At 35.5% G+C, this 18,999-nt stretch overlaps 1 protein-coding gene across 13 annotated transcripts in view; it reads right to left on the bottom strand.

The window, feature by feature from the left end:
- Positions 1-286: 286 nt before the first annotated feature.
- The window catches only part of HDAC9 (histone deacetylase 9), a 940,182-nt gene continuing 921,469 nt past the window's right edge, over positions 287-18,999 (bottom strand). For 12 of the 13 annotated variants that reach the window (XM_059171303.1, XM_059171302.1, XM_059171295.1 and 9 more), the window contains one exon: positions 287-3,530. In XM_059171303.1, the coding sequence (XP_059027286.1) occupies positions 3,491-3,530 (40 nt within the window). In that variant the 3' untranslated portion in view covers positions 287-3,490. Of the gene's footprint in view, positions 3,531-14,901; positions 15,028-18,999 lie in introns of all 13 variants that reach the window. The other variant, XR_009352864.1, reaches the window with a different exon arrangement.

Raw genomic sequence — 18,999 nt, 5'->3', positions numbered from 1 at the left:
GAAATATTTTAAATAAACCATACTAAAAACATAGATGCTGGTATAAAAAATAAGTATAAAAGTACTGATTGAAGAGAAATTTTCTCCCAGGAGACTTTCCACATGGTCATTCTATTTTACTTCCATATGGAGTCTGTGAAGAAACCCGGTAAATCCACAAAGCTTTTGAATGACCTTCAGAAACAAAATAGTACTAAACTGTTAGGAGAGACCAGCCCTACAGTTTCTGAAATTGCGTGAGGAGTTGTCCTGCTTTCAAATCCACTATACTTTCTTTCTTGGCTTTAAGTAATCTCTACACCCAGCTGGGGCTTGAACTTACAACCCCATGATCAAGAGTTTCACACTCTACTATCTGAGCCAGTCAGGTACTTCTGCTTATCTTCAGGGAGAGGTATGTGAAGGTTTTGCAAAGGGTTATAGTCAAAACTGAAGGCAAGGTTTCAATTCTTGTGATTGTTAATGAAATGTGATTTGTAACAGTTTTTCATGAGTATCTCTGTTTTCTCTAACAGTGGATTTCTATCTCTAATATCGATGTTGTAAATTTGTTAAAAATGTTTTAAAATATTTCATCTCAAAATGTTCTTCCTATTTACTAAGCAATAATTAAATAGCCTCAATTACCACTTGAAGTCCATTTTACTTATTATCCTAATAAAATTGTCTATTTTTGAATTCCATATGCAACCCTGGATTGTACTATATAATTGAGAAAATTTTCTTTCTGTACTTATTATCAAAACATTTTAAAGCCCTATGATTATTTACGAATTGGTTTCTAAAAATTCATCAGTGTTATTCATCATGTATGAGCTATGAGATTGTGAGAAAGCTTGTGTATTTAACCTTCAAAGTATGGATCAGAAAGATATATTATTGATAATATTTAGAGAGGAGTTCTAATAACCTCTTATTATTATGAGCAATAAAAATTAAATATATAAGTGAAGAAAACTATTACCACGTGAAGCCACCCTTTTAAAAAGTGCTGGTCTATTTCAAAAGAAGCATTGATATTCTCCAAAAGCCTCCATTCTGTCCCTGAGGGCTATGCTACAGCTTGTAACGGTCTAATCAAAAAGCACTGGCATTCTGTTCTTAGAACTACATTCAGCTGTGATTAATCCTCTCCATAGTTTATCTGCCTCTCTGAGTATCCTGAAGACCTAACCAATTGGGTACAGTATCACATGGGAGGATGTGTGATAAACTCATTAATGTGTCATGTATTAAATTTAAATAACCATGGAGATGTCCTAGCGATTTGGCTTTATCAGGTTGATGGTTGTGTATAGTAAGTGGCAAAATTATTATAGGCAACTTCAGTAAAATAGTATGCTTGCACTGTACAGTTTCATTTTCTTGCTCAACATCTAAAAAATATCTGGGAGGACTAGATTTGTTACTATCAAGTTGATTTTTAAAAGTCACAATTACATTCCTAATTAAAATATGATATAAGTTCCCTTGTTGGGGGTGGGGGTTCCTTTGGCTCCACTACTTGGTTTTCTGTAAGTAAATCTCTTCAAGCGATTACAGAAAATAGAAGAGCTAACAAATATGACTGGCACGAATTTCTCTGAAAATATGAACTTTTTTGCAAAAATTCATTACTATTATGAATCTAGATTGACCTTACCCTTATGCAATAAAACTAATTTTTACCTAATACTGAGTTACATACCATTTCAGATTTCCTATTTCAAAGGGTGTCTCAAATTTCTAAGATGTTAAACCAACTATTGAGCCATTTTTGTATATGTAATAAAAGTCTTTAAAATTAAAATGGTAATCCTAAGAAAACCAAATGCATGAAAAATATGGTCTGACTGTATAACAAAAGGGAGTTATATAATTCTACTTGAGTGAGATCTTTCATCTTTGATTTACAGGTTAGAGTCCTCTTTAACTAAAACCATATTGTTCTATATCTTTCATATCATGGCCTTCCCTAAAACCTTGTTTTAATTAAGGTTTCTTTCAGATTTCTGAATAAAAGCATGACAATCTTCCCTTATGGGTTTAATATATCCTTCGAGTTAGGAAAATATATAAAAAGAAACATCAACTCTTTCAAAAGCATTGTCAGATATTAAATACTGCGAGGTATTCTACATCAATGTCTTTAGGTGTTTGAGTTATATATTGAAATAAAATTTAGGGAGGCAGGGGCATAACCTACTTATATTTAGTAAATCGCTTTTCATCTCAGAAATAAATGTCCTTTATTTTTAGCCTCTGACATTAAGGCAACATGTGCAAAGGTTAAATATGCATTTTTTGCGTGTGTTTTCCCCCCACAGGAAAGCACAACTTCGAGGTTAACACAATTCAAGTTTACTTCAAATAGGCAATGCCTTCATTAACACATTTTGAAGATTTAGAAAATTCAGTGATATTGCTTCATCTTGATGGTGTCTCAGCTAAAAGATCACATCACACCAAGCAACTGTGTTAACGTGAAAAGTTAAAAATAATGAAATACTCAAATCTCCTGAATAGCCAGGGAGATTATGGGTAATCTTTAGCTTTTCTGTAAGGAAGGGAGGATGAAAGGTACGAAAAAGCATGTGCTAGAGGAAAGAAGATGGAAAGTGCAAACTAGGTTCTTGATAGATTTGGAAAAAAAAATGAAGACCATCCTCTGTGGAACATATGCTTAGTACTACTTATCATCAAAGAAAGGGACGTATGAGGGGGACCGGAGACTTCATCCTCAAATACAACTGCAAATCCCCCACGTGTGAGAACACACAGAGGGATGTTAAGGAAATAGGGTTCTTCTTCTAAAAAAATGGACATAAAATACTGCACCATTACATACAGTATGTGAGGGTCCTTTGGCATTTGGACTTTGAGATACAGGATGGTTTATTCTATTGAAAAAAGCCTCATCCCAGTTCTTCCATCTTGAACTCTTACTAGCAAGAAGTGAACCATGTGTTTAAAACAAAGGCCAAAACACAACACAAAACAAAACAACCCCTGCAATATGTCGGGAACTGCTGTCCATTCATAGCTGAAAACAAATCCTGTCAACAGTTTAAGACTGACAAAAATTATCCAATAAGAAACTGATCAGAATGTCAGGAATGAGTATTTTTCAGGTTTTGCCGAGAATTTTTCTGGCTGTCATAGCATCCATAATAATTAATAGTATCTAATGCCATACTGGATGTTATTAGTTTATACTTAGGGCCTGGCAGTGGGTCACCCAGCATATCAAAAGCATGCTGGAAGCAGTTTCTTCCAATAGTGGTTTACCGTAACTTGAGAATCACAGCGGTTACGTTTTAGGAATCTTTAATGCCCTTTCAAGTCCATCCAAAGAACAAGTGAAGCTGCTGTTCGGAATTTTGTGCCCAGTGTTTACGTTACATCGAATCTGTGCCACCCAGGCAGCAGACAAGACATGTCTGAGGGTGCTGGGTGGGGGATACACAATGATGTCACACACAGGAAATATGGGGGTGGGGGGCTTGGCACTTCACAGGGCTGGCTCCTCTTCCATAGGCTCACCAGCAGTTCTGTAAAAATAAACAGGCAATCAGAATACGGCATAAGAGTACACAATGACATTGTAGATTTTCATGCATAATCAAAGCTGATTTTTCAGCTCTCTCTGATGTTTATTTGTGTTATTCAGTTATCCATAAATAGAGTTTCTTTCCTAGGAAGTATAAACAAATGTCAAGTGGAAAAACATTTTAGATCCAAGCAATCATTGGAAATGTTCCTGTTTATATTAAAACATGTCAAAATATTTTATAATTCTAGATTCTGAAATGTACATGTTTTGTGTCTAGTACAGTCCAATAATTTATTGAAAAAATTAACTACAATATTTTATTTTAGAAGTAATCACAATGATTTCCTATGGAACCAGTTTGCTAATGAGAGCAAAGGACCCAGCTCGCTTCTGGAGGAGACTCACCAGGGCTCTAGTTTTTGCTTCTGTGCTTTCATAACTGGATTGGCTGCCTGCCGGAGGCATTTCAAATCAAATTCTGAATTTGATTAGCAAATCGCTGCTACAGACCCAACATTTTTACAAGAAATGCTCTATGGTAGTGTGTAAATAGTTTTTATTCGACATCATCTGTGTGGTGTTCTGCTCAGGCAAAACCAAAACTAATTGCTTGAAAATCTATACTTGATATTTAAACTTAATTTAGTAACACTCTGAGGGTGTTTTAAGGCAAACTTTTAGAATGATTTTTAATTTAGTCAAAGGGACAGATTGTAGCTGAAATACAAATACATTGAAGCAGTTGCATTGTTGAGGGAAGAGAACTGGGATTTGAGGTACTAAGAGAATTGAGTTTGAATCTGAGCTCTAGGATTTGCTAATGTTGCCACTGCTAACATTGTAAATATACTGTTAGTGGTGGCTTCAGTTCAAAACCATGGGGGAAAAAACGTTCCTAAGAGAATTAATGAAGTTAAAAAAAAAAAAAAAGGAGATAAAATTCACTTGTAAATAATAAACACTATGAGACATTACTTATTTAATATTTTGGATTTGTCCCTTTGTCATCTAACACATACACAAAATTATGTGAATGGCACAAAGACACAGAGTTATGTCTATGCTACCACAGGAAACTAAGGAAACACAGTATTTGGATGATGGTTCTCTTTGGGTGGTGGAATAATAGATAGATGTTTTTCATTTTCTTTTTCATACAATTTGTATTTTCCAGTATTCTATAATGAGTTACTTTCATATTAGAAAAAAAATGCCATGTTTAAAACATGGCTGTTTATGAAGACTAACTATTTAGCAATGTTTGTTTATAGATTTATAATGGAAAAAAAGCCAAGACTTCTATGCATCTATAAGTAGTTGCCATTTTAACTTGGTGTTTTTATAATAATTTAAAATATTGAAATAAAGTTTTTATCAATGAGATGGTAATAAAAAAGATTTTAATGCATTCTCTAAAGAATGAGAAGTATCAGTTATTCATTACTTAACATTACCCAGAAGAGGGAGTTCCACGAGTCCACGTGGAGAACAAAACAAAAAAATCATGTCTTAGGTAGTCATAGCCTGACCAAGAGTATACCGGATAAGGAGGCTATGAGAAGGTGTTTAGAGTTGCTATATAAGATAAAAGCTATTTAAATGAGTCATAATCCTACTAAAATCATTCCAAACTAAAGTTATCAGCATTCTGAGAAGAAAATTCTTAAAGAAAACGTTTAAGTAGCGAATTTATACGTAACATGCAAACTTATTTACATCTAAGAATATGTGGATAATACAGGTGTAGAATCCTCAAACTAGGTACTCTAATGGAGACTGAGTTTTCCTAATTTCTTTGAAAGCTTTGAGACCCAACTGACATACATTATATAAATTTAAAGTGTACAATGTGATGATTTGATACGCATATATTACAAAATGTTTACCACAAAAACACATCTTTCACCTAAGTACCATTTTGTTGTTGTTATTGAGAACATTCAAGATTTAATAATATAGCAACTTTCATGCATACAATACAGTACTGTTAACTATAGTCACCTTGCCTTACATTAGATCCCTGGAATTTGTACCCTTTAACCAACATTCCCTATTTTCCCTAACTCCCCGCTCCTAGTAACTATCAATCTATTCTCTGTTTAAGTGACATGTATCATTGTATAAGTTTAAGGTGGTTTCATTTACATTTATTGTGAAATGATTATCATAATAGGTTTAGTTAACATCCATCAACTTACATACATATCAAGGTCAATGTTTTTAGATTTCACATATAAGTGAGATCATACAGATAAGTATTTGTCTTTCTCTGACTTATGTCACTTAGTCTAATGCCCTCAGCTTCACTCACGTTGAATCTTCTCTCTTATGGCTGAATAATATTCCATTGTAAGTTTAAACCACATTTTCTTCATCCATTCATCCATCAATCGAGACAGGTGTTTAGACTGTTTCCTTGTCTTGGCTATACTGAGTAATGCAAAGAACATGAGACTGCAGATATCTCTTCAAGATAGTGATTTTGTTTCCTTTGGATATATACCTAGAAGTTAAACTGTGGTATCACATGGTAGTTCTACTTTTAATTTCTTGGGGAATCTCCACCACCACCATTTATTATCTCATCTTTTTTATGCAAGCCATTTTAACTGACATAAATGATGTCTCATTATGGTTTTTACTTGCATTTCCCTAATGATAAGGGCTATTGAACATCTTTTTATATGCCTGTTGGCCATCTGTATGTCTTCTTTAGAAAAATATCTGTTCTGATCTTTTGTCCATTTTTTAATCAAATTGTTATTTTTTTGCTATTGAATCATATGTATCATGGTTTACATATACATCATATATCACATACATACATGGTTTGTAAATATTTTCTATTTCATAGGTGGCCTTTTCATTTTGTTGATTGTTTCTTTTGGTGCACAGAAATTTTTAGGTTGACGTAGTTACACATGTTTATTTTTGCTTTTGTTACTTTTTCTTCTTTTAGTCATATCTAAAAAATCATGGCAAAAGACCCAAATCGAGGAGCTTTCCTCTATGTTTTCTTCTAAACTATAACTATGTTTATAGTTTCAGGCCTTTAAGTTTTCAGTCTATTTTGAATTAATTTTTGTGAGTGGTGTAAGATGGGATTCAACTTCATTCTTTGCATTGAATATCTAGTTTTCTCAATATTGTTTACTAAAGGATTATTGTTTTCCCACTGAATATCCTTGGCTCCTTTGGTAGATATTGGTTGAGGGTTTATTTCTGGGCTGTCAGTTCTATTCCATTGGTCTATGAGTCTGTTTTTTTACGACAGTGCCATACTGTTTTGATTACTGTAGCTTTGTAATACAGATTTAGCTCAGGATATGGGATGCCTTTGTTCTTTTTCAAGATTGCTTTAGCTATCAGGGTCTTTATAAAAAAATTATTTTTTATTAACACATAATGTATTATTAGCCCCAGGGATACAGGCCTGTGAATCGCCAGGTTTACACACTTCACAGCACTCGCCATAGCACATACTCTCCTCAACGTCCATAATCCCACCACCCTCCCCCACCCCCCACCCCACAGCAGCAAGCCTCAGTTTGTTTTGTGAGATTAAGAGTCTCTTATGGTTTGCCTCCCTCCCAATCCCATATCAGGGTCTTTTCAAATTCCATATGAATTTAAGGATTTTTAAAAATTATTTTTGTGGAAAATGCCACTGGAATTCTGATATGAATTGCACTGACTCTATAGATGACTTTGGGTAGTATAGATACTTGACCATCATTAAATCTTCTGTCTTTTTCAATTTCTTTCATTAGTCTTCTTTTTAGTATATAGGTATATAGATCTTATTTTGTATTTTGAAACTTTACTGAAGTGGTTTATTAGTCTTATTAGGGTTTTGTGTGTGTGTGTGTGTGTGTGTGTGTGTACTCTCTAGGATTGTCATTAGCAAACAGAGACAATTTTACTTCATCTTTTCTTGTTTGGATGCCTTTAATTTCTTTTTCTTGCCTGATAGCTCTGGGTAGGACTTCTAGTACTATGCTGAATAGGAGTAGTGAGAGCAGGTACCCTTGTCTTGTTTCTGATCTTAGAGGAACAGAATTCAACTTTTTACTGCTGAGTAAGATGTTAGCTTTGGGAATGTCATATATATTGTTTTTACTATGTTGAGGTATGTTCTTTCTATATCTAATTTCTTAAGAGTTTTTTTTTTTATTATGAAAAGATGTTAAATAATATCAGTTGCTTTTTCTGTCATTATTGAGAGGATCATATGATTTTTACCTTTCATTCTAGTAGTGTGGTGCATCACAGTGATTGAAGTGTAAGCATTCAACCATCTCAGGGATAAATACTGTTTGACGATGTTGAATTTTTTTTTTTTTTTTAGATTTTATTATTTATTTATTTGATAGAGAGAGAAATCACAAGTAGGCAGAGAGGCAGGCAGAGGGGGAGGGGGAAGCATGCTCTCTGCTCAGCAGAGAGCCCGATGCAGGGCTCGATCACAAGAAACAATATCATCATGACCTGAGCTGAAGGCAGAGGCTTAACGCACTGAGCCACCCTGATGCCCCATTCTTTTTTTTTTTTTTTTTTCCTTAACTTAATTTTATTTTTTCAGTGTTCCAAGATTCAAAGTTTATGCACCACAACCAGAGCTCTATGCAATACATGCCCTCCTTAATACCCACCACCAGGCTCACCTAACCCCCCACCCCCACCCACAACCCCTCCAAAACCCTGTTTGTTTCTCAGAGTCCACAATCTCTCATGGATTGTCTTTCCCTCTGATTTCCCCCAATTCACTTTTCCTTTCCTTCTCCTAATGTCCTCATGTTACCTTATGCTCTACAAGCAAGTGAAATCGTATGATAATTGATGCTCTCTGTTTGACTTACTTCACTCAGCATAATCTCTTATTCTTTAAATGCATAGCTGAAAGTGCCAGTATTTTGTTGAGGATTTTTGCATTAAAGTTCATTAGAGGTATTGGCTTATGATTTTCTTTTTTTTGTAGAATCCTTGTCGTATCTGACTGTGGGAATGAGGTAATATGGGCTACATTAAAATAGGTTTGACAGTGTTCTCCCCTCTTCAATATTTTTGACAAGTTTAAGAAGAATTGCTGTTAATTTTCCTTTAAATGTTCTAGAAGAATTCACCAGTGAAAAGATCTGGGACTGAATTTTCTTTGTTGAGAGGTTTTTGATTACAGATCCAATCTACTTACTCATTATTGGTCTGTTCAGATTTTCTCTTTCTTCAGGATTCAGTCTTGGTATGTTGTAAATTTCTAGGAATTTATCAGTTTCTTGCAGGTTATCTAATTTGCTGGCATATAACTGTTCCTAGTAGTATCTCATGATACTTGCATATGTATTGTTAGTTGTAATGGGCCCTCTTTTATTCCTAATTTTATTATTTGAGTCTCTTTTTAAAAAAGCAACTGAATTTTGTTTATCTTTTCTGTTTTTAAAAAATTCTTTATTTCCTTTATTTCTGCTTATTTCATTTGTTTCTGCGGAGTTTTGTCATCTTCTTCTGATAATTTTGGGCATGCTTTGATATTTTCCCTAGAAGTTCTTTAAGGTGTAATGTTAGGTTATTTATTTAGGCATTTATTGCTATAAATTTGCCTCTTAAAACTGCTTTTGCTTTATCCCATAAATTCTGTTATACTGTGTTTCCATTTTTGTTTGTTTCAGGGTATTTTTTATTTTCTTTTGGTTCCCTCCTTGATCCATTAGTTGCTCAAGAGTTAATTTCCACACTTTTGTGGATTTTCCAGTTTTCCTCTTGTTTTTGGTTCTAAATTTCATACCACTGTGGTCAGAAAAGATATTCGTATGTTTTCAGTTTTTAAAAATTTGCTAAGGTTTGTTTCCTGACAGAACATGTGGTTTGCCCTGGGGAATATTCCATGTGCACTTGAGCAAAATGTGTATTTTCTGGCTGTTGAATGAAATGTTCTGTACATGTCTGTTAGATGTATCCATTGTAGAAAGTGAAGTATTGAAGTCTCCTTTTACTGTATTGTGGTGTATTACTCCCTTCAGATCTGTTATATTTGCTTAATATATTTAGGTGTTATGATGTTGGATGCATAAATAATTGTTGTATTCTCTTAATAAGCTGATCCCTTTACCATTATATAATGGCCTTGTTACAGTTTTAGACTCATAGTCTATTTTTTCTTATATAACTATCCCTGCTCTATTTTGGTTTCCATTTGCATGGAGTATCTTTTCCATCCTTTCACTTTGAGCATGCGTGTGTCACATCCTAAAACTAAAGGAATCGTTTGTAGGCAGCATATAGATGGATCTTGTTTGTTTGTTACATCCATTTAGCCAATCTATGCCTTTTTCATGTTATTCATTATCATCCTTTCTTTTCAGCTTACAGAACTTCTTTCAGCCTTTCTAAGCCAGGTATTGTGGTGATGAACTAATTCAGCTTCTGTTTGGGAAAATTTTTATCTCGTCTTCATTTCTGAAGGACAACTTTGCTAAGTAAACTATTCTGGCTGGTAGGTTTTTAATTTCAGCATTTTGAATATATCATTATACCCTCTCTCCTGGCTTGCAAGATTTTTGCTGAGAAATCTACTGATGATCTTATGAGAGTTCCTTGGTATGAAACAATTTTTTTTCTCTTGACACTCTTGACACTTAAATTTTTCTCTTTATCTTTGATTTAAACAGTTTTATTATTTTATTAACATCATTTTGGATTGGAATTTTGGGCTGACCTACTAGCTTCATAAACTTGGGTATCTAAGTCTTTCCTCAGGGTTGAGAAGTACAGCCACTATTACTTTAAATAAATTTTCTGTCATCTTCTCCTTCTGGGACTCCAATAATTCACAGATTGTCTTAATGATGTCCCATAAATCCCTTAAGGGGTTTCTTCATTCCTTTTAATTCATTTTTTACTTTTTGCCCCTCTGACAAAATAATTTCAAATTATCTGTCTTTGACTTTATTGATTCCTTTTTAGTTGGTTCAGTCTGATATTGAGCTCTGTACTGAATTCTTTGATTCAGTTATTGTATTCTTCAGCTCCAAACTTTTACTATTTACTGTTTTCTCTGTTGAACTTCTCTTTTTTTTTTTTTCCTGATTTTTGTTGAATTGTTTGTGTTCTCTTATAACTCTCTGAGCACCTTTATAACAATTATTTATAATTCTTTTTCAGCCAGTTCATGTATCTTCATTTCCTTGGATCAGCTACTAAAAGTCTACTCTGTCCTTTGGTGGTGATCCCTGTGGCTCTGTGTCTGGGGCAGGAAGGCACAGTATTTGGTTGGCTCAGGCACCTCAGGTCCACAACACTGAAAGCTGTGTTGTCTTTGGTGAGCACTATGCTGGGAGGTGGGGAGATGCTGGAGTGACGGCAAGGGATTTTGGAGTCCTCAGTGTCTTCTTCAAGTATAGCACCTACGGACTAGGACAGGCCACTGTGGTGGCTAGAGTTGGTGGTGCACACCCTTGGCTGCAAGGACACTGGGTCCTGGCACCAACTCCTGTGACTGCAAGCCTTCCCAAGGTGCATAGCACTGGAAACCAGTGCTGGGACTCAGGCTGGTGGGGTGCAGGTACATAGGTGGAGGGGCTGATGCAGTTGAGCTCAATGGTGCAGGCTAGTCATAGGAGTCAGGGCTAGATGTGGGCTTCGATTTTTGGAGTATATTCCTATGGCTGAAGGGTCTCAACACAGATATGGGCATGGCATTGAGGCTAGAGATGTGAGTTGGCCAAGGGTGTGCAGGTGTAAGTTCGAAGGGCTAGCTGCATGTGGGCTCAGCAGATCAGGCAGTGACAGAAAGCAGGGCTGAATCCTGTCTTCTGGCAGCTGTGGGGGCCTTGATTGTCAGTATGGACTCCTATGGCTGAAAAGTCTTGCCATACGTGCATTCATGGCAATGGAGGCTGGTGATGGGAGTCCGGCCAGCATATGCAGGTGCATAGCAGGAAGGGCTAGCCCTGAGTGTTTGCATGGTGGTGGGTCAGTGGCAGGGTCAAGGTTGGCATCTTGCACTGGTGTAGACCAAGAAGCTGCAATGGGCTGCTGGTATAAATCCCAGGCTTCAGAGGCATGGGTGGCAGAGGGAGAAAAGAGGGAAAGACCTGGATAATTGGTGAGCATGTTGAAAACCTGTGGGGGAAAATCCTCAGTGGTAAAATCTGCAGGGGTCTGAAACAACTGTTTTGGACATTGGTTTCTTCATTGGTGAAAGCTGCTGGGGTCCTTGCAGAACATGTCACTAGAAACCATGATCACTCCCATTGCATATCTGGTACTGGTAGCCCCCACCCTTCTTCCTTGCTCCTAGCCATCTCTATATGTCTCCATTTTGCCAGTTCTCTGGGTGGGTGAAACTGAAGTGGTTTTTTTTTCCTGCAGTGTCCCAAAAGGCTGGGGATGCTGGTCACTCACTCTGCTCTTTCTTTCCCAGCAAGGAGAACTCTTTCTAGCTCAGGCCCTCTTGGTGCTGAGTAGTGTGAGTCGGGAGGATGGGATGACTCAGGCAAAATGAAACCGTTCTTCCTTCCCTTTTGGGGCAGTTATTCTGTTGTTTATTTTCCACTCTGTTGTTTTGTTCCACTCTGTTGCTAAAGTTTCTTGAGCGGACTTCTGAGCTCTCCCAGAGCTATATTTTTGCACTGATAGATGTCCAATTATTGAGCTTTGTTGGGAGACTAAAGCTCAGGTCTCTGCTCTCCCATCTTAGTGACATCACTCTCCTGGCTTGCATTTCACTATTTCTAAACCAAGGCAACAGCAAGATTATCTTTTCCCCTATACCCAGGACTCAGTTGTGGCTGGAATTTCAGAGAAAATAGTGTGTAGGGAAAATGTCCCAGGGGTCAGAGATGTACGTAATAAATATCTACACTTGGTGAAGGATCTGTGCATTCTCCAGATGTATACATGACCAGCCTGGGCTCTGAGGACATGAGTAGGGTAACTACTGTGCAGCCCACACTTACTGGCAAAAATGGATCCTCTTCTGTAGAAACACAGGGACTTTCAGGTACAATATAATATAATCTTTGCATCGGATGCTTCTCTTTCTTTTTCTCCCTTCAAAATCATTTCATACTGACCACTTTTTTGAAAATAGTCCACTTATAATCCCCACCTTCTACTGAATCAAATACACATCCACATAACTGACCAATTCTCTCGGTGTCTTGTTGCATAGAAATAGTGTTAGTAGCAACTAACACTGAAACTCCTAGATTTCAAGGTATGCTCTGCATTTAAGTCCCAGCTCTGTCACTTTTTAAAATTTAACTTTGAGCAAGTCCACACTTCTAGATTCTCAATTTTCTCTTTAAAAGTTGAAATGGTCCCTGACTTGCTCTTAGGCTTAACTGAATGAGGTAATTTAAGAGAACATGCTTTATATACTGTAAAGTGTTGAACAACTATAGAAGAATTGTATTATTTATATCTGCCATTGTGATGATTTATAGTATCATAGCTTTTCTCTTTATTGAATTCCTATTCTTATGTAACTATTTTATATGTCTACATACATCTTTAAAAAGATCATTTTTTAAGGAAATCATCTCATGAAACACTTAGAAAGTCAACTGGTGAGGAATGACCTTTTAATGGTTATTTTGGTTAAAGACTGAGAAGCAATGCTCTGGAAATGTGGGGGCTTCCCACTTCCATCATCTATGTACACACACCAAACTTACCTTGATTAACAAAAACAGAGTTGTGGAAAGAGTTGGGGAAAAGGAAGAGATGCAATTTTTACAGTTTTGAATTTAATTTCTTTTAAAATTAGGTAAGATGGAGACAGAGTAAGGTCAAGAATACATATAAAATAAAACCTACAAAGATAAATTTTAGTTCAATAGTTTAGCTAATTGAAGACATAAACTTCTATTACAGCAAGCCAACTTCACAGTGAACACTGATCATTTTTCATCAATAAAGGGCAAAGATTACACATATTTAAGAGATGGATCTGTTCAGTCCAGCAATCACAGGTTGAGAAAACTTCTATAAATATAAAGCAGAAAGAATTTAACTTGAGAAAAGATATAGCATAAAATTAAATTCTTGCATTTTCCTTAAATTCCTGTACATTTCCTTAAATGTATTTAATTTCTTATGATTTTTAAAACAGTATTTATTTATATTAATAATGTCATTTAATGACATGTTTTTTCTTGTTTTGTTGATTTAATCTCCTTAATATCTTACTTTCTCTTCCTCTTCCAAGGCAAGCAATCTAATGCTATATGTACATTATTTTGTTGGTAAGGTGTTCTTCAGAGCTTTATATTATTGTTTCGTGGGTATATATTTTTATTTTATGTAAATTCTATTTTTATACACATATATAGTTTCTGCTGCTTAATTTTCAAACTCAGTATTGTATTTATTAAATCTTTCAATGCAGTTATGTTTATCTAGTCTGTACCTGTGAAGAACTACATGGCATCTCCATGGTATACATCTGCCACGTTTTAATTACTCACTCTCTCAATAATGGATCCCAGGTTTGACTCCCTCTCTCTACCCACCATGAATACAGCTATAGTGAACAACCTAGTACATGTACTTTAATGACCCTAGATGAGAAAGTCTTCAGTATATACATATAGCATTGGGGCAGGATTACTAGGTCATATGTTTTGTGTATAGTAAATCCTACTAAATTGCTTTCCAGAATGGCTGTCATAGTTTTACCTTCCCATAGCCTCCAAAGTTCCACATATCTACTGGTTCTGACATTCCCCATGTTACTGAATTTTTCACTGACTCAAACAATAATAGACTGAGTGTCTATTATACACCCTGGCTCTGTTCTAGGTATTAGAAATATAGAGGAGACACAGAAAATATAACAGGGGTATCCGATCTAATTTTGGGATTGACAGTCAGTGAACATTAACCAAGAAGAGGAAGTGATATTTGATCTGAGACCTAAAGGATAAGTGGAAGAAAACAGAGAGGCTAGCATAGGGTCAGTGGGAGGTAAAGGAAGATAAGTATTCCAAACAGAGGGGAGGGTATTGCCAAGAGGCATGATGTGAACATGAATATGGGTCTTTGGAAAAAATGTTAAAACCACAAGAAGACACCATTACACACCCACTAGAAAGGCTAAAATTTTTAAGACTGATTTTATAAAGTATAGGTGAGGACATAAAGCAACTGGAATAGTCATTCATTGCTGGTGGGAATGAAAGAGGCACAATCATTTTGGAAAGCAGTTTGGAAGTTTCTTACAAAGCAAAACACATGGTTTCCCTGTAGCTTGGTGATTTCGCTCCCAGGTATATATCAAAGAAAACTGAGTGCTTGTGTTCACAAAATAAAAACCTGAACAAAAATTTCACAGAGACTTAGGTTCCTCAAAAAATTAAAAATATAATTACCATATGATCCAGTAATTCCAGTTCTGGGTATATATCCAAAAGAATTGAAAACAGGATCTTGAAGAGATAATTGCACACTCCTATTCATTGAAGCATTATTCGCAGTATCCAAGAGGTGGAGGCAACCTAAATGTCCATTAATAGATGAATGATAAAGAAAATGTGGCATATACCTACAATGGAATATTATTCAGTTCTAAAACGGACGGAATCATGTCATATGCTACAATATGGATGAATTTTTACGACATTATGCTGTGAGGTAAGCCAGTCACAGAAAGGCAAATACTTCATAATTCTACTAATATGAAATACCTAAAGCAATAAAATTCTTAGAAACAGGAAGTAGAATAGTGGTTTCCAGAAGCTGGGGGAATGGGGAAAAGAGAAATTGTTGTTCAATAGATACAGAGTTTTAGTTTTGCAAGATGAAAAAGGTCTAGAGAGATGTTGTTCAATAATGGGCATACAGTTAACACTTGGTCTATACACTTAAAAATGGTTCAGATGGCAAACATTATGTTACATGCTTTTCACCACAATAATAAAAAGTTTTCATAGCAGTTTTATTTATAAAGCCCTAAATGGCGGAGGACCTGAATAGATATTTTTCTAAATAAGACATACAGATGATTGACAGGACATGAAAAGGTGTCTACATCACTAATCACCAGGTAAATGCAAATCAAAACCACAATATGACACTATTTCATATGTGTTTGAACAGCGATTACCAAAAAGACAAGAAATAACAAGTGACAGCAAAGATGAGGAGAAAAGAAAACCCTTGTGCACTGTTGGTGTGTTGTAAACTGGCACAGCCACTATGAAAAACAGTATGGAGGTTCCTCAAAAAATCAGAAATAGAACTACCATAAGATCCAGCAATTTCACTTCTGGGTATTTATCCAAAGACATGACAACACTAACTCAAAAAGATAAATGCACCCCTATACTCACTGCAGCATGACTTACAATAGCCAAGACATAAAAGCAGCCTAAGCATCTATTAGTGATGAATGGATAAGAAAAATGTGATATAATGGAGTATTATTCACCCATAAAAAAGAAGAAAATTGGGGCACCTTAATGGCATAACTGGTTAAGCATCTGATTTTTGATTTCAGCTCAGGTCATGATCTCATCTTTCATAAGACAGATTCTTGCATGGGGCTCCACCCCAAGCATGGAGCCTGCTTAAGATTCTCTTTCTCACCCTCCCTCTGTCCCTCCTCTCCTACCCCCCGATCTCCTCTCTCTCAAAATAAATAAATAAATACATAAATACATAAATACATAAATAAATACGTAATAAAAGAAGAAAATCTTGCCATTTGTGAGAACCTGGATGGACCTTGAGGGCATTATGTTAGATGAAATAAGTCAGATGGAGAATGGCCAATGCTATATGATCTCACTTATTTGTGGAATCTAAAACAAACCTCTGAACTTACAGAGAAAAGACTAGTAGTTGCCAGAAGTGAGGGTAGGGGTAAGAGGTAGGTGAAGTGTGTAAAAGTAGTCAAAAGGTACAAACTTCCAGTTACAAAATAAGTAAGTCCTGGAGATGTAATATATAGCATAGTGACTATAGTTAATAATACTGTCATTTTTTGTTCGAAAGTTAAGAGAATACATCTTAAAAGTTCTCCTGACAAGAAAAAAATTTTAACTATGTGTGCTGATGGATGTTAACTAGAGTTATTGTGGTGATTATTTAAAAATATATACATATATCAAATCATTGTTTTATACCTGAAAGTAACACAATGTTATATATCAATTATGTCTCAATAAAAATCCCTAGCAAAATTAATAGCCCCAAGGGGAAACAAGCCAAACACTGATCCAAAGGTACATGGATAAACAAATTAGTGTGTGTTTATACACTGGGATAATCACAATAATAAAAATGAACAAACTAATGATGGACAGATCTCAAAAACATTATGCTTAGTGGAGTAAGAGAAGACAGATAAAAAGCTGTATAAACTTCCAATTCCTTTAAATGAAATTTAAAGTTTGGCAGAACTAATCTACAGTGTTAAAATGAAAAAAAAAATTACCTTTGGAGAAAACAGCACTGACTAAGAGGCATAAGGAAATTTTCCGGGTAAGGGAAATGTTTTTGATCTTGTTCTGGGTGATGTTCATTTGAGTACGGAATAGGTAAAAAATCATTTGGCTTGTGTATACTATTATATGTAAGGTATACCCTACTTTGAAAAAAAGAAGGGAAAAAAATTCAGTGTTGGAACACAGATCAGAAAACAAAGAGGAAAGATTTCAGTTATAATGTACAAAATCAAGGGAAGGGTTTGATCATGGAGGGCTTATGTGTCCTGTTGAGAATGATGGTCTTTATGCTAATGGAAATGGAAAGGCACTGACGGTTTTCAAGCAAAGGCATGACAGGATTTGCTGTCCAATTGTGTTTTGTTTTGTTTTTAAGAGCTCTCTGATTGCCTGTGTAGAAAATGGATTGGTAAGAAGGCAAAAGTAGATATAGCAACTGGTAAGAAAACTACTACTCTAAGAGTTTGGGTAAGCAAAGAAGGTACTTTGGACCTGCTGTCAGTAGAAGTTTACAAAAATGGAAGAATTGCTCAAGCTATCATCTCTATCTCAGATACTTTTACTCTTGTTTACTAGGTGAAGTTCTATATATTTTTCTACCCTGGCTCTGTTGTCCTACTCTGTGAATTGCTCTGCTTTTCTAGGCCCGTGATAGGTCTTCTTATATTCTAAAGCTCAATATAGCAAATTACTTGTCACTTATAGTTGGTTGTTCATGTCTACTCTTGTGGTAGGAAGAATAATAGCTCCCAACAATGTCTATGTTCTAGTCCCTGGAAGTTTTGCATGGCAAAACTGACACTGTAGATGTGATTAAAGTTAAGTACCTTGAGATGAAGAAATTAGGCTAAATCATCCTAGTGGAGCTAATCTAATCACGAGTCTTTAAAAGCAGGGAATCTTTCCCAGTTTGTAAGCCGGCTTGCCCAGCTTTCTTCCTTCAGTCAGAGAGAGACATGGTAAGTGAAGAAAGGTCAACAGGATATCAAGTTGCTGGCTTTGAAGACAGAGGAAGAGGGTCATGAGCCAAGGAATGCAGGTAGCCTCTAGAAGCTGGAAAAGACAAAGATGCAGATTCTCCCCTAGAGTCTCAAGGAAAGGACCCAAGCCCTGCCAACCTCTTGATTTTAGCCCAGAGAGACCTGTGCCAGCCTTCTGATCTTTCTGTCATTTTAAGTCATTAAATTTATAGCAATTTTTAGAGACACAGAAAACCAGTATATGAACATTTTGAGGACTATGAGGAAGCTTTGTGACCCTGCCTCTCAACAATTTTTAATCAGAAAGTGTTTAAATAAAGAATGGACTGGATATTCTCCTTCCTCATTCTGCAGGTTGGAGGATAATCCTGTAATGTCGGCATCACTGCCAAGATTTTCTCCCTCCCTATATACAATTCCTTTCTCCATTCAGACAGATACTTTGCCCCCCCCTTATTATGTTTATTCATTCAATCCATATTTATTACATGAGTACTATGGATTCTTATAATCTGAAAGTTGATATTGTCAATTAGTACTATAAAACAAAATAAATATAAAACATTTTGAAAACTCTTATAAGATATAAAAAGACTGGTTATCTCAGAAAATACAGTAAATCAAGAGACAAGAATTGCTCAGGTAATCATTATAAAATGTTATGTTACCATTTCAACAATATTTTGTCTTCTGTTTTTGGATTCATTCATTCATTCATTCATTATTTACTACCTACAGTATATTAGGCATTGTGAAAGTCTTGAGTTAAGCCAGCTAATTGCAGATTAATTAACTCAATCAATTTATTGCTTAGAGATTATTTGTCAATCTCTTGTTATTAATGATTGTTAATGATTTCACCCATGAACAGTTAGATGCCTAAGTACAGCCTCTATATTCTAATATAGATCACTGGATGATGAGCTATGTATTTAAGGAGGAAAAAAAATAAGTGGTGGAAGAATAAAAATGATGAAAAAATAATAAAACCAATCTTTATTGAGTACTTACTATGTATCAGGTTTTGTGTTAAGACATACTA

Source organism: Mustela lutreola, chromosome 4 (assembly GCF_030435805.1).
Source record: "Mustela lutreola isolate mMusLut2 chromosome 4, mMusLut2.pri, whole genome shotgun sequence".
Lineage (NCBI taxonomy): Eukaryota > Metazoa > Chordata > Mammalia > Carnivora > Mustelidae > Mustela > Mustela lutreola.
The sequence above is the reverse complement of the archived record's forward strand: the minus strand, read 5'-3'. Positions and strand labels throughout refer to the sequence as shown.